This window comes from Zeus faber (assembly GCF_960531495.2).
Source record: "Zeus faber genome assembly, chromosome: 12".
Classification (NCBI taxonomy): domain Eukaryota; kingdom Metazoa; phylum Chordata; class Actinopteri; order Zeiformes; family Zeidae; genus Zeus; species Zeus faber.
The window spans coordinates 11,672,125-11,686,768 of NC_137196.1; the positions used below are offsets into that span (position 1 = coordinate 11,672,125).

Here is a 14,644-nt window from a genome sequence, read left to right on the forward strand (position 1 = left end):
GTGGCTGATTGAATGTGCAGGTGTTTCAACACGTGTCACGTCATTACCATCGGCCTAAGTCGCAAAGAAGTGAAGGAGGGCGTTAATCATAACACATTTATTTCATTACATCATGTCCAAGGCCTGATTACAAATAAATAAGGATTGAGACACTTTCTGGCCGCCTTTCTTTGAGGGGGGAGGGGGTTGGGGGACAGCCCACCCCACCCACAACAAAACAAAAGACAGACCCCTAAAATTGGTCAATAATGAAGATTATTAAATCGTTTTTTGTTTTTTTTTTCCTGAAAAGAGGTTTTCCACATTTACAACTGGTAGTTTTCTTTGATGAACTTTGATCTTTGTCATCTCCTCTTTGGGCACCTATTAACAACGCAAGTTTAAAACAATAGAAGCGGTGAGGGACAAAAAAAAAATTATTCAGCTCATCACCCGCTTTCCTTTTGTAAACAGTCAGTAGTTTTGAATGGAAGCCACTACTGGGACACGGACTATGCTTCATTAACCAAAAGAAAACAAATAACAAAACCAACACACGCGCACACACACACACACTTCACATTCCTACTGTAGTGACCGATGAGTCAGAAGGCAACCAGCCACCTCTAGTCAGGGAGAGGAAAGCAGCAGTAAGGACAGTACGAGAGACTTATTGAAATGTCAGGAGAGAAAATATACATACGCCACAGCCACATTAAAACCACCTGCCTAATATTGTGTTGGTCCCCCTAGTGCCAAAAAAACAGCTCTGACCCTTTGAGGCATGGGCTCCACAAGACCTCTGAAGGTGTCCTGTGGTATCTGCCACCAAGACGTTAGCAGCAGATCCTTTAAGTCCTGTACGTTGTGAGGTGGGGCCCCCATGGATCTGGCTTGTTGTTCCAGCACATCCCACGGATGCTCCATCGGATTGAGATCTGGTGAATTTGGAGGCCAAGTCAACACCTTGAACTCATTGTCATGTTCCTAAAATCATTCCTGGACAATTCTTGCAGTGTGGCAGGGCACATTATCCTGCTGAAAGAGGCCACTGCCATCAGGGAATACTGTTGCCATGACGGGGTGGACTTGGTCTGCACCAATGTTTAGGTAAGACTACACTGCCTCCGCCCACTTGCCTTTTTCCCATAATGCATCTTGGTGCCATCTCTTCCCCAGATAAACGACGCAACAGGCCATCCACATGATACACTTGCCCATTTTACTTGCTTCCAACACATCAACTTAAATAACTGACTGTTCACTTGCTGCCAAATTCATTCCACCCCTTGACAGGTGCCACTGGAATGAGATGATCAATGTTATTTTCTTCACCCGCCAGTGGTTTTAATGTTGTGGCGTATCTGCGTGTATGTTTTTTTTTTTTTTTTATATATATATATTTATATGTGTATATATGTGTGTGTGTATATGTATGTGTGAAAATAACATTCGAGAACAGTCTGCCGAGCGTCATTATGTAGACGCAGTCAACTTATTTCGTTTTTTTTGTGCCGAGCATTCAGACCTCAACAGTTTAAAAAGTACCTTCCATGACACATAAGTATTTTCCTATCATCAAAAGCAGAATTTGCATATATCTGTTGGTGTGAGAGAAATAACTTATATATGGCTGGGAAACTGTATGTGGTATTGATTAGGATACAGTTCTTCATGTAAATGTAACCCTCATGTTTCTTTTGTTTTTAACATACATTACAGACATAAATATCATACACACACCAAAAACCGATCTGAGGATAACACATCAACGTTTATGTACGAGCAAAACAAAGTCTTTCATTTCCTGACCAAGTAGGCTATGGCTACATATTTGTTTTTACAAGTATACAAGTAGTGAATTCAGAAGGAATTATGTTTCGTATTCAATTGTTTGACTGCAGTGCCGTTTAGATATAGCTCTCTAAATACTTATATCTATACACACTGTAGGATAAAAGTGCTTTGGTAAGTTTGCACTTTCTTTTGCCATTAATCATGCATTTTTATTTTTTACAGTTCCAATATTAATTTCCCCACATTGATTCTTTCATGAGTTTCAAACAAGCTACATCTAGACCTTCGTCCTCAGTGTCTCCCTGCCGTTCCTCCTCTTCCTATACTGACGTCCCTATAGGGCTTCTTGTAAACATCCAGGGCTGACAATCATACAGTATTGGAGGGGCCACTTGTGCGTTTTTCCTAGATACTTCAGTTTAAAATTTTGTGTAAATATTGCACATTCAATTTTTCGCATTTAATATTCATAGATAAGTAACAGTATCTAAGACCTATGGGAAAAAGTTTTTTTGTTTCTTCAACCCCCCCCCCCCAAAAAAAAACCAAAACAAAAACAAAAACAAAAAACAGCCAGGGGAGCAACCGATACAAGCTTAAATACACAGCGATCCAAAACGCACACTAATGTCCATCCGAGGGTGGGGCTTCAGTTCAGTTCCCTTGGAGACAACTGGTGAGATCATTTGGTTGACGGGAGTGGGCTATGAATGGAGGAATTATCCTGCAGGGCTTCGATGAACCAACACATAAGAGAACAAAACACACTTCTTCCTGCACGAGTAAACTCTCGGATAAAAGGTTCAGAGGGAATCTGGCTGTGGGAGAGGGAGAAACGGGAAATCGAACGGACGGCTGCGTGTCCCAATCTGCAGCCGGTCGCTGCCACAATGCGACGTCTGGGAGCTCAAGGGTCCCCCCAAAAATAAACAAAGACTGGACATTCTCATACAGATTGATCGAGTCAGTAAACAAGCACTCAGGTGAACATGTTGGTTGGACGCAAGTCAACGGAGAGGGAGTGGAGTAAAGCTCAACAAAAAAAGCATAAAAAGCCCCATAAGCAAAAACCGTAAGAAAATGGCAGTAGAAAAAACAAACAAACAACAGCCGTAAACGAATCAAATCCGCCCGGAGCGACACAGTCAGAAGACGACAGGTTTGAAACACATTTGAGAACGTGCTTGTGTTCAATCTCTCATGGCTTTGAGACACCCTGTTCCTCAACAACAAAAACAAACAAAACATTCATGAAATGGTTTTTCGGAAATTAAACAATTAAAAAAAACAAACAAAAAAAACCCGACATCACCACCACGTGACCTAAAAAGGGATCCCTGCATAGATTCCAACCTGAATCGGGACATAAAGCCAAGGAGGAAGGATACCTCCAACCCCCCCCCCCACCCTCCTCCTCCACCAGCTGTCGGGGGTCACACAGTCAGAGCATGCTGTGCGGGTGGAGGGGGGCAGGGGCAGATTGATTCAGGTCGACGTCTCAAGCTCAAACGCAGCTTTCTTTCACCTCGGGTTGCAGGCAGAAGTCCGACCATGTGTGTGTGTGTGTGTGTTCGCCTTGGTCGCATAGCAACGCTAAAGAGCTACATGGCGGCAGAGAAAGCAGTGTGTGTGTGTCTGTGTGTCTGTGTGCTGTTTAGTGTCGGTGGAGAACTCTGAACTGGAGTCGGGGCGTTCATCCTCCTTTGATCAAAGCTGTTCGCAGGGGGCGTTGTACTGAGAGAGAGAGAGAGAGAGAGAGAGAGAAAGAGAGAGAGAAAATGTGTGTGTGTGTGTGTGTGTGTGTGTGTGTGTGTGTGTGTGTGTATGTGTGTGTGTGTGTGTGTGTGTGTGTGTGTGTGTGTGTGTGTGTATAAATCCTCTCTGAGTACTTTCTGGGTGCGGCTTCTTGTACGCGTCTCTGTGTATCGACATGCGTGTGATGCGGTGGGGGTTTTATTTCCCGCCGTACATCCTCTCGATGTCCTCCTGGTAGTGTGACTTCAGCTCCTTGCGTTTCAGCTTGAAGGCGTCCGTGACCAGGCCGGTCTCTGGCGTCCAGGGCTCGGCGCTCAGGCGGATCTTCTTCGGGATCTCGAACCGCTCCAGTTTTGCTGTTCGGGGGGGGGGGTGCAAATGGTCAGATTTGCCAACATCTCTCAGAGGACTTTGCCTTCCCCACCCCGTTGTACTGTCCTCCTACCTGAGAGGGCAGCTTCGGTGATGATGCGCAGGACTTCCCTCTCCATCTCTGCGCTGTTGCAGATCTCCTCCCAGCTGCCACGCACCTGCCGCTGCTTGGCCAGAGCCGTGAGCTGCTTCTGGTTGGGCACCACGAAGCTGATGACGTACGACTGGTCACTGGGGAGAGGAGGAGGGTGGCATTAGATATTTTATTCAGAGAAAAACACGTTTTTTGTTTTTTTTTGTTGTTGTTTGTTTGTGTTTATTAGAAATACAGAAGGAAATGGGATGGAGATATACAGTAGATGGACAAGATAAACAGAAACTGAGACATAGATGGGGAGGTGAGAGACAGAAAGAAATATAAAGACCAAGAGAGAAGTTAGTTCTTCTACCTGTTGGCGTAGGCACAGATGTTGTCTATGAAGGGGCAGTTCTTCAACACGGCCTCCACCTTCCCCAGGGAGACGTACTCTCCCGCCTGCAGCTTCACAAGGTCTTTCTTACGGTCTGGAGAAAAAGATGACAGAAGGAAAAACACACTCAGAAACCGGGCAGAATCCCAAGGGATGAAATAACTAATAACAAGAACCGACCGATGATCTTGAGGCATCCGTCTGGGTGGAACTCCCCGATGTCCCCCGTGCAGAACCACCGCTGGCCGTTGTCGTCCACGAAGAAGTCCTCACGGTTCTTGGCTTCGTTCTTGTAGTACCCCATGGTGACGTTGGGTCCTCCGATCAGGATCTCGCCGCGCGGGTTGGGCTTGTCTGTGCTGGAGTAGCCGCCTTGAAGAGGAGGGTGGAGGATTTGGAAATTGGGGAAATATGGAAAATCCAAGTAACCGGCAAACATTTATTTTACCCAGCAGCCAACGGTTTAATGGCATTGATCCGACTCACCCTCTCCCCAGTCTTTAAGCATAATCTCTGAGCAGACGAGAGGGGCGCCCACCCGCCCTGTGCTGTAGTCCCAAACTGGAAGACACAAACAGAGCAAGACAAGACTTAATTCACCTCCAGGGGGAAATTCATGAAAATGTGTAAGCAGGGGAGGAGACATCGATTGGGAACCAATGTTCTCTTCTGAGCAAACACGGCCGTCTCAAGAAATGGCCTAGTGCCTTAGTTTTGTCTTCACGGATCCAACACTACAAGCATGTGGAAAACCCTTTTCCTACACTCGTATCCAAACGTGATTTTAAAGATGAAAGAAAGAGTTGATATCTCAAAACGAAGCACGCTAAGGCAGATCACTCGATATGAAAATGACCAGGGTGTCTGCAGGTATCAGAGTCAAATTCAATACTGTTTTATCAAATTTAAAGACTGTTCATTTGTGGAAATAGATGGAAACAGACGATCCGCTGTGGCGACCACTAACGGGAACGGCCGCAAGGAGGAGAAGAAAGACTTGTGGTCAAATCATAAATAGTAAAGTAAAAGTAAATGAATAAAATAAATCAGGCAAAATGTTTATGTTGAAATTAAGCCCTATAAAAATAATTTAAAGACTGAATTAAAGATTTTTAAGGAAGGGTGTTTTAAGGACATGCAGACATCTGGCTGACACTTGATTTATAATAAAAAAGATGATTCGAATTGGATGACCGTGATGCCGTCTTATCTGATTGGCAGTACTTTCATATGTTAAAAAGGTTTAAGGAAAAACAATAAAGTGTATGATTTAATGACTTTGCATGTCGAGATTCAGGGTTGTAATTTTTATTCCCCATGGGGCATCCAAAACAGCCTTATCGCTTTCCCTCCCCGTTCTCTTTTTTTTTAAATTTTTTTCTCCCTTCTCACACTCGCTGATGGTGCCGGCTCCGCATGTCTCCGTCAGGCCGTAGCCCTGGCCCACGGGGCAGCACAGGCAGATGTTCATGAAGCGCTGCGTGGCGGCCGAGAGGGGCGCGCCGCCAGACAACAGCACCCGAGTGTTACCTCCAAGCAGCGAACGCACTCGCTTGAACACCAGACTGGGGAGAGAAAGAGAGAAAGAAAAAGGAAAAGGTTATGGGAGTAGCAATGGATGGAAACGCCCAAGAAAGAAATGAAGCCTAGTCAGTTGGAACATTCAAGCGTCGCTGACAAATCTTGATGGAATCCAAATATTGATTCTTACTGGAAAAATAGGCGTGGGCACTGCAGGTATTGTAAGACACAATATTGGGGAATGATTAATACATGCTAGAATTATTTGATGTTGAATTGAATGTATTACCTACAGACTGTGTGTTATGTGTCAGTGTGTTATGTTTGTCTGTAGCAAGGGAAGCAATGGTTGATCAAGAAAGAGGGATAGACTAGACTCCTGCACATAGTCATGAAGTATTAATGGCGCAGTTACTGTTCAAAAACAGTCTATAAGTGACGACTATAAATAGAACATTATTTGTTCTGCATGGTGTACATGTGCCCTACCTGTCACAGAGCGGCGTGCTGTAGCCTTTGGAAATCTGCTCCATCTTGTAGTTGTAGGCCAACACAAAAAGCGTCCTCTGGAAGCTGCTCATCTCTTCCACTTTCGTCATCACATTCTTGTAGATACGGTCCATGATCTCCTACGCCGACCAGGGGAGAGGGGCGGTCAAAGTCTCCGCTACATATTTTAACTTTCAAGCTCCTAATACTTTCCTTAGCCTACAATCGCCCTGAATAGATTCAAAGGAATGCAATCTACTGCAAGTTTTTTTTTTATCTCATATTTGACACTTTATTTAGCTGGCACTTTGTCAGAAACAGCCATTCAATGCATTTACATTATGCATGTGCTCCTCTAATATGCCGTGTACATTATTGGTGGCGGGGTCCGCCCTTCCCGGCAAGGTTGGTCATGCGCAAGGAGTGAAAGGTGAATTTGATAACGCAAGTGGCAGTTTAGAATGTAATTCTGGGACGCGCAGAATAATCCATACAACACTGACGATCTTAATAATGTGTGAAATTGCAAATGGTCGCCCTATCTCATCTCATCTCACCAGGAACTTCCATGGCTACATTAGGTTGGGCAGACAGGAGGTCGATCACAACAGACTTACCGGGACGGCAGCCATGAGCGTTGGTTTGAGCACGCTCGTATCTCCTTTACTGCCCTTCTTTATCTTGGTGGACTGCACAAAAGAAAGAGTAATGTGGGAGGGGGGGGGGGGTCTTGCAACGCAGCAGCTGCGACTGTTAGCAATTGTTGTCGAATGTGAGATCTTATCTCCACTCACTGACCTGGTCGGCGAGCGTCTGTGGGGACGAGTATCCGATGCGACAGCCGTGGGAGATGCAAACCAGCTCGGCACTGAGCTCCAGCACGTGGGCCAGTGGCAGGTAGCCGATGTAGGTGTCCGTCTCACTAGCAGACAAGGAACACTCTTTTTATTGTTTATTTTTACTCGATTTTAGAACGTGGCAAAAAGAATGACACTGATTTGAGGAATTATATTTATACTATAAAACAAGACAAGACAAACGAGAATAAATAAAGAAGAACATTGGTTTGACAGATTTGTAAAACATATATTAGTTAAAGGAAGAAAGCAAGAGAAAACTGTAGCAGAACGCTACAGCAGGACAGACAATAATGAAATTAATATTCTACAGGCAGCGAGGGATGGGGGAAGACGAGAGGAAATAAAGCTGTAATGGATGACTTAATATCAGACAATTTGATGGCTGCGTACTCAAGGTTGGGGATCCGCTCCGCCATGCCCGTGACACCCGCTATGATGTTGCTATGGGAGATCATGACACCCTTCGGGATGCCCGTCGAGCCGCTGGTGTACATGATGACACCGATGTCGGAGGGTACCGGCTGTCTCCGAGCCACTGACACTGCAGAGGAAAAGAAAAGAACCATTTGTGTTAGAAACAGTATGTGTGCCTGCTAATATATGCATCTACATTCTGTCCCCTCGCCAATTCCTTTTGGATTATATTTTGAAAATATGGCGAAAAACATACCATAAATGTATCGTCTGGTCTCACTGACAATGACGGTTACATATATTTCAGGGTTACTAAATTTTGACGTATTTTGTACTCGTCAATTCCATTTGAAATGGTGGAAGCGCAGAAATAGTGCAATGCAAAAATACAAAATACTAATACAAAAATCTAAAAAGGCATCATCAGGATGATAGTCAGGAATAATGTACAATGTTTGTGCTGACTTTATAAGACGATGTTAATAACCGGTCCGTTAAAAAAATGTAAATGTTTAAATCGGCCACTACAGCTGCTGCATAACGTTATGATCAATGTGTGGCTATGATACAATAACCAAAATCAAAACGATTCAGTTAGGGGTCTTATGATTTTTATTTCAATTTTTTCCTGATAAATTTGTGGAAGTAATGGCCTTGGAATGTCAGACAAAACTGGTGCGAGTTTTTCTTTTATTTTTTCTTTTTTTTTTTAACTGAAGTGCAACAACCCTTACTGTTCTCGGGCCTGGAGCCGATCTCCTGCACGGTGTCCATATTATAGACCATGATGCCCCTGGGCATGTCTGGCCAGCTGGTGGGCTTGTTGTCCACTACAATGATGTGCTGCAGTCTTGGCACCTCACACAGAATAGCCTGGAAGGGGGAGAGAGGAAAGTAATTATTAAAATCTATCAAATGGGGGTGAGCTCTTCATCTAACCTTAATCTCACCCTAATTTGCATTAGCGGGATCACACACCAGAGAATTTAATTGAATTTAGATTTGAGTGAGGTTATTGGCAAAGCCATAAGTAACAGAGCTAAAAGACAGGGAAGACAAGAATAGTTATAAACAAAACACAGTAGTACAGATACCTTGAGACGGCTTTGCAGGAGGTCCTTGCTGGTGATGATGTGCGTGACCTCCGTCTCGTTCAGGCCGTGGGCGATGGCGGCCAGTCCCAGAGTAGAGTACAGAGTGACCACTGTCATAATCGAACCCACAGTTAGTCACATAAGTTAGTTGTGTATACCTCAAAGTAAATTCAAAGCCTGTGCTATTACTGGCGCATAAAAAGGAGGAAAAACAATGTGTGTCACTCACGTGGGAAATTGTACATGAAGCAGGCTTGCGCTACTATTATCCATTCTGCTCTGGTTTCACAGAAGATGGCAATATTACACTGAGGCCTCTGGCCCAGGGCTGCTAGTCCACTGCCAAAGCACTTAGATGTTTGAAAGGCCTCTTCGTACGACAACCAGTTATAATCCCCCAGAATGACCTGCACAAACCAAACACGGGAGCACATGAAACACTAAGAGTTGCATTCATCTTAAAGAATCGAGCAAAACAATGTCTTCAAGCGTCATTTTAGTCAATTAAAGAGGATCCTCTTAATGTCCACAAATCCACAAAATGTGGTTTTCATTATAAAGAAGGGCCTCAATAATCATTTTGATGAGGTATTAGCACAATTATGGGTTGCAAAAAAATCAATGGGTTGCACCGGAGCTCAGACTTTGAATGCTCTACTGCCCCCTATGGGGCTCCTGTGAACACAGTCGAGTTGAGGAGGCTTTGTTTCTGAGTCAAGAGGAAGAAGAGAACGGCCCTCTGGCTGTGCACAATAGTTGCTCCAACAGCCACATTCCTAACATTAACCACACCAGCAGTCTGCACAGCAGGACTCTTAAAAAACAACCAAACCTGCAGCTCCACTGACCCTCAGAACAATTAGGAGACTGTAACTCGAGACATATAACAAGGGCTGAAGGCTACAAAATACGAACTTGTAGAAACTTGTACAAAAGGTCCAAATAGAATGCATATTGGTCAATACATTTACTGAGGATAGAACAGAGGTTTACCAATTGAATTTCCTATTTCACAGCTTTCTTTAAATTATACACATCTGTGTGTGTGTGTGTGTGTGTGTGTGTGTGTGTGTGTGTGTGTGTGTGTGTGTGTGTGTGTGTGTGTGCGTGTGTTACACATGATTCCATCCAAATATTTGCTCTGCCTTGTGGGAAGCTGCAGAGCCAAAATGATATGCATCCAGGTAATCCACGGCATCCATTAGGTGACTATACATGTGTGTCATTATACATGTGTCATTTGGGAACGCAGGTCTTGGAACAATTAATCAACTAGTGTTCAATATTGCATTAAAAAAAGAACAGTTACATGATTGAATTTGGTGATTTGGTTAAGGCCTAAAATTACAATCATGTCGATTTTAATGTTGAAAAGGCCGTTATTTGCAGGGGTAAGTCATATAGGCAACTCCTGGTTGCCTTTTATGCATTTATTTTATTTGGACGGTCAGTTGTGTTTTATTAACTTTACTGCACATTTACTACTGAGCTTCCGTCTTCTCTGACAAACTCATTAGTTGATAGAGCGCTGACCGGTTCAGTGGCAGTTAAAGGAAAGACAATTTCTCTCCAGTGTTTGAGGGTCTAGTGGCACAGTCAAACATGTGCTGAGTTGTCTCTTCACCTTTTTGAAGACTTTGCCGTTGGGCTGCAGCTCGTCCTCCTCGCTCAGCAGCTGCCTGGTGCCCAGACAGTCTCTCTGTGGGTATTTCCTGGCTGCGTCCTCAAACACCTTGTCCAGAGTGTCCACCCCCGGGTGCAGCCACGCCACAAGCTTGTGTTGGCTGTTGACGGCCCTGTAGGGCCCAGCCGGGTGCTTGCTCACCGAGCGCGCCTTGATGCGACGCGCCCGCTCCAGGTTGGTGCCCGCCCCGGAGAAAATGTACCAGGGGAGGAAGGTGATGACGGAGTAGACCCAGACCACCGAGCGCACCACCTGCAGCAGCAGGGGGTTCATATCCTCCTTCAGCTTCATCTCGAGCAATGACGCAGCTCAGAGGTGGGGCGCTTCTGATTTACTGCTGAGGCTGAGAGTGGCTGATGGTGGAACTTCCTGCGAGACAGAGGCACAAAATGGCACCCGTTAGAAATACGGTCGGCTTCACGGTTCAATCGGCTCATTCTTCAGTGCCGAGTGACAGCCAGAACTGCCTTCTAGTAAATCAATGCTTACTCGGGGGCCGATCCTTAACAAATTCCTAAGTCAGCACAATTTACCACTTTGCCTGGCCCAAGGACAAGAAGGCTCTTTTAGGGGCTGAAAATATTGATCAACCAGACAACCTGCAAAGGAAGTATTAGCCCACAGTTTGTCATTATAGGTTTTCTTTCACCTGAAATTTTAAATGCTGAATGTTTATAGAGTATAATAACCTGTTAATAAGAGATTGAGACTTTCTGCGTTACCGTTGAATTTTCATTCACATGATTACAAGGAAAGGGAGAGCTAAGTATGACCTACCTTTCTTGTTTTTATAATTAAGTGTTTAAAAATCTTCCATAAACGTTTTAAGAAATTGTAATATAATCAAAAATGACACTGCATGTATTGCAAGAATCTCAACATATCAAATTGTGAACTAGATATTATTGCAATATCAAATCAGAAGTTCTCTGGCATTCTCCTTCCTACTGTCAATCAGGCAGTTTGCAGCAAAATGCGGAACCATATGGATACTTTTATTTTTTGTTTGGGGTGCTGGTAGTTAGTTAGCTAATCCTGACTTCATTAGGCCAGCTCTGGCAGTGTTGTGGAATAAGCTCCTATTTCTACTGCATTTGCTTTAGTGTAAATGAAACACAGTGAACCAGAACCAGAGCATGTATGCAGCGCTAATGGTGACACATTCCACAGCAGAGTTGGGGAGCTGAACAGGTCAGGGTGCGGTTACACTAAGCAAGCAGTGCAATGTGGCAGCTCTGAGAGGAATCTTACACCAGAAACAGCTGGCACACTTCAGGACTGGGACTGACTAAGGCAAGCACAGGACCTATTCCACAATTTTTAATCAACAGCACATTTAATTACATTAAAGGGCACAAATAACTTGTCAAAGCACTATTTCCAGTCTTATTTTCAACATACCCATCGCAAACAGTTGTATTCACTAAAAAGAAAGTGACTGCTCAATTTATCAAGGCACCTGATATTGCTCACCTACACTGTAGCAATAGCTGTTTTCGCAGCGAACAGTTCTGGGAACTCCCTGAAGGGAACTAAGAACTGGAGAGGTCCCCTGAGAACTAGATACCGCCATGGACTTTTTTCTGGTTGTATTCGCACCGCACTGGAACTCTGAAGTGACGTCATCCCCAAGGGTTTCAGCATGAGTTCCGTGTTGTACTTACACTGTAACTTTCACTAATTTCACCTTATCAGTCCACTAAAATCTGTTTCTGAACAAAATTGAGGTGAGAAATTAACGATCCAGTTGCTGAATCTTCACTCATATTAGATCTTCAAGATCTATTTAAAAGTTTGTTCCGACTTTTGTAAGGCAAGGGCGTTCCTGCGGCGCAAAATGACTAATAAGTGCCTGTCATGGGCATTACGGCTCCAGTGCAGTTCAAAATATGCCAGCTAAGCCCACACTGCAGATAACATCTGTTTTCGCAAACAGGACTGCCATAGTCTGGTTCTTAGATTGAATTAAATGGGTGTCAATATGCTAATTGATTTGAATCAGGAGCAACACACATGATAGACCAGAATAAATAGACCCCACTAAAGCTTCCTATGTAGACCAAAAGAAGAATGATGGGAATATGATGCATTCATCAGCATCCCTTGCTGAGCATATGGTCTAGTAACAAGTTACTACTATAGTTTCTGTCACATCCGTTCAGTCAAATTTCAGTCCGATTCTTGGATCAATTTCCATATTATGCCAAAGACCTTAAATCATATATCCTATACTTACAATGCAAATGTACACTTAAGATGAAGAAAGACCCACCCACAAGGTTGGCTACAGGCATGAATATTGGATATAAAATGTATTGTACGTAATAATGTAAGCACCATATGAGAATAACAGAATGTGAAGCAATTAACTGTATGCCATTTAGTTAAAAAAAGTAAATAGCAGTATAGAGAGTATATGGGTATTGCATGTTAACACTTTTATTGACATGACTGTCTTCTGTGGCACTTGATGACAAATGTCACCTACAGAAAGAAGTTAGTTCAGCGTCAGCGAGCCAAAAATAAATCTAAAAGGTTTGTACAGCAGGAGTAAGCGTGTCACATGATTTCCATTGTATTACAAGGATTTCTAAAAGAGGGGCCAAGGAGGTTTTATTTAGCAGAACGTGTTTCTTTACCCAGTATTCCGCTATTTACAGCATTGATAAGGAACCAGTAAAAGTCAATGCAACTGTATCATTTTTTACAAATTTCAACTAATGGCTGCTTACATGACAGTAGTGATATTATGTTGGTGATATTACTATGCCATTCAGAGTCATTTTTCAAAATAAATCCCACCGTGCTGTTCAAAGTACATGATAGCCACCCGCCCCCTTTACAGCCATCACACTGCAGTCATCAATCAAGCTTCTGTGACCAAGGTAAACTGGCAGAACAAACCCTCATAAAATACGCCCAAATTCCAGTAAGGGTGTACAAGGCAAACACAGCAAGACTAAGCACCAAGTCACTGAATTCATATTCTCAATCAAACACACCAGACTTGTAATACAGGACCAGTTGCTTACTGTACTGTGATCATTTTGTGGGTACGCACAATTTATTATGTCCCAAAGGCACTCATCAAATATATGTCAGGTGGAAACAAAAAGTATTGGACAGACAATAGATAGACAGACAGACAGACAGACAGACAGATAGACAGACACTTTATTGATTCCTGAGGGGAAAATTAAAGCGTTCGTGTGACAGACAAGACAATTGAATCTAAGAATACAATTTAAATGGGGGGTCGAGGATAGGAACTGTGGTGTGTAGGAATGCACAGCATCAGATTCAATATATTAAAGAAAATCTAACTTCAGCATCATTTCCTGCAGATTTTTATATTTACACCGGGTGAACATCATGTCACAACCCCCAGCAGCGAAGTAAGCATCGCTAAGACGACAACTCAACGACAGTGTTTACCTGATTTTATCGTCCGCCATTACATGATTCAACAATAACGTCGTGAGTTCTGTGGCCGAATGTGACGCGCTTACTAGCTTTGTTAGCTTACTCCCAGGGCAGAGGCCATTTTCTACTCATCATCCCTAGCAGCTAACGGCTAAATACCGCAGCAGCATCTGGTGAATATTTCCAGGGTGAACCTAAAAAAAAAACATTCAATAATAACCCGCATTCGTTTCCTATACAACAGTTAAACGCTTGATTAACTCCGGACAGAAGAGTCGACATGCTAAGCTAATAAGCTAATACAACCACATTCCACCGGCACGTCAACATCTGCGTATAGACAACAATGCGTCCTCACCTCCTCCCAAACCGCTACTCGTGGGTCGCTGAATGAATTGGTCTGGTTAGAATAAATATTCAAAAATGTTTACAAAAAGCGGGGCTGTTGTTTATCAGCAGTCCATGGATATGCCGTGCGTGTGGTTCTATATCACAGTTAGTGAGTTAAAGAGGGAAAAACCGCTGTATTCGAGGTATTCGCGTCGGCAGCATCGCCGGGCCCGCGGTGTCTTCCCCATCCCGGAAGTGACGCAATGACGTCGGACCGTTCCCCCGCCTGCCATTGGACCGCTGGAGGTGGCGCGTGTCTGGGGGGGCAGCGGTGACGTCACTGAGGGTACTATCGGTCACGACCGTCAGCCCGGGCGCCTCTTTTTTTTTTTTTTTTTTTTTTTTTTTTTTTTTTTTGGGTTCCCCAAAATTCCCCACTCCCGTCGGTCCCAACTC

General features: G+C 43.8%; 1 protein-coding gene across 1 annotated transcript; it reads right to left on the reverse strand.

The window, feature by feature from the left end:
* Positions 1–127: 127 nt before the first annotated feature.
* acsl3b (acyl-CoA synthetase long chain family member 3b) lies at positions 128–14,331 on the reverse strand. Its single transcript, XM_080011025.1, has 15 exons — positions 14,217–14,331; positions 10,376–10,804; positions 8,981–9,158; positions 8,752–8,861; positions 8,392–8,530; positions 7,634–7,784; positions 7,182–7,305; positions 7,001–7,072; positions 6,384–6,523; positions 5,766–5,938; positions 4,860–4,934; positions 4,554–4,745; positions 4,353–4,467; positions 3,977–4,134; positions 128–3,887 (listed from the first exon to the last, which is right to left on the reverse strand). The coding sequence occupies exons 2-15, from the start codon at positions 10,724–10,726 to the stop codon at positions 3,730–3,732; spliced, it is 2,136 nt and encodes a 711-aa protein (XP_079867151.1). The 5' UTR covers positions 10,727–10,804; positions 14,217–14,331; the 3' UTR covers positions 128–3,729.
* Positions 14,332–14,644: the final 313 nt, after the last annotated feature.

What these genes read in the sequence shown, in the direction of transcription:
- acsl3b (XM_080011025.1), bottom strand. Translation starts at nt 10,726, where the DNA reads ATGAAGCTGAAGGAGGATATGAACCCCCTGCTGCTGCAGGTGGTGCGC. An exon ending in CACAGACGCTCGCCGACCAG is followed by an intron (nt 7,073 to 7,181) that starts GTCAGTGAGTGG and finishes TCTTTTGTGCAG; the next exon opens with TCCACCAAGATAAAGAAGGG. An exon ending in CACCGAAGCTGCCCTCTCAG is followed by an intron (nt 3,888 to 3,976) that starts GTAGGAGGACAG and finishes CCCCCCGAACAG; the next exon opens with CAAAACTGGAGCGGTTCGAG.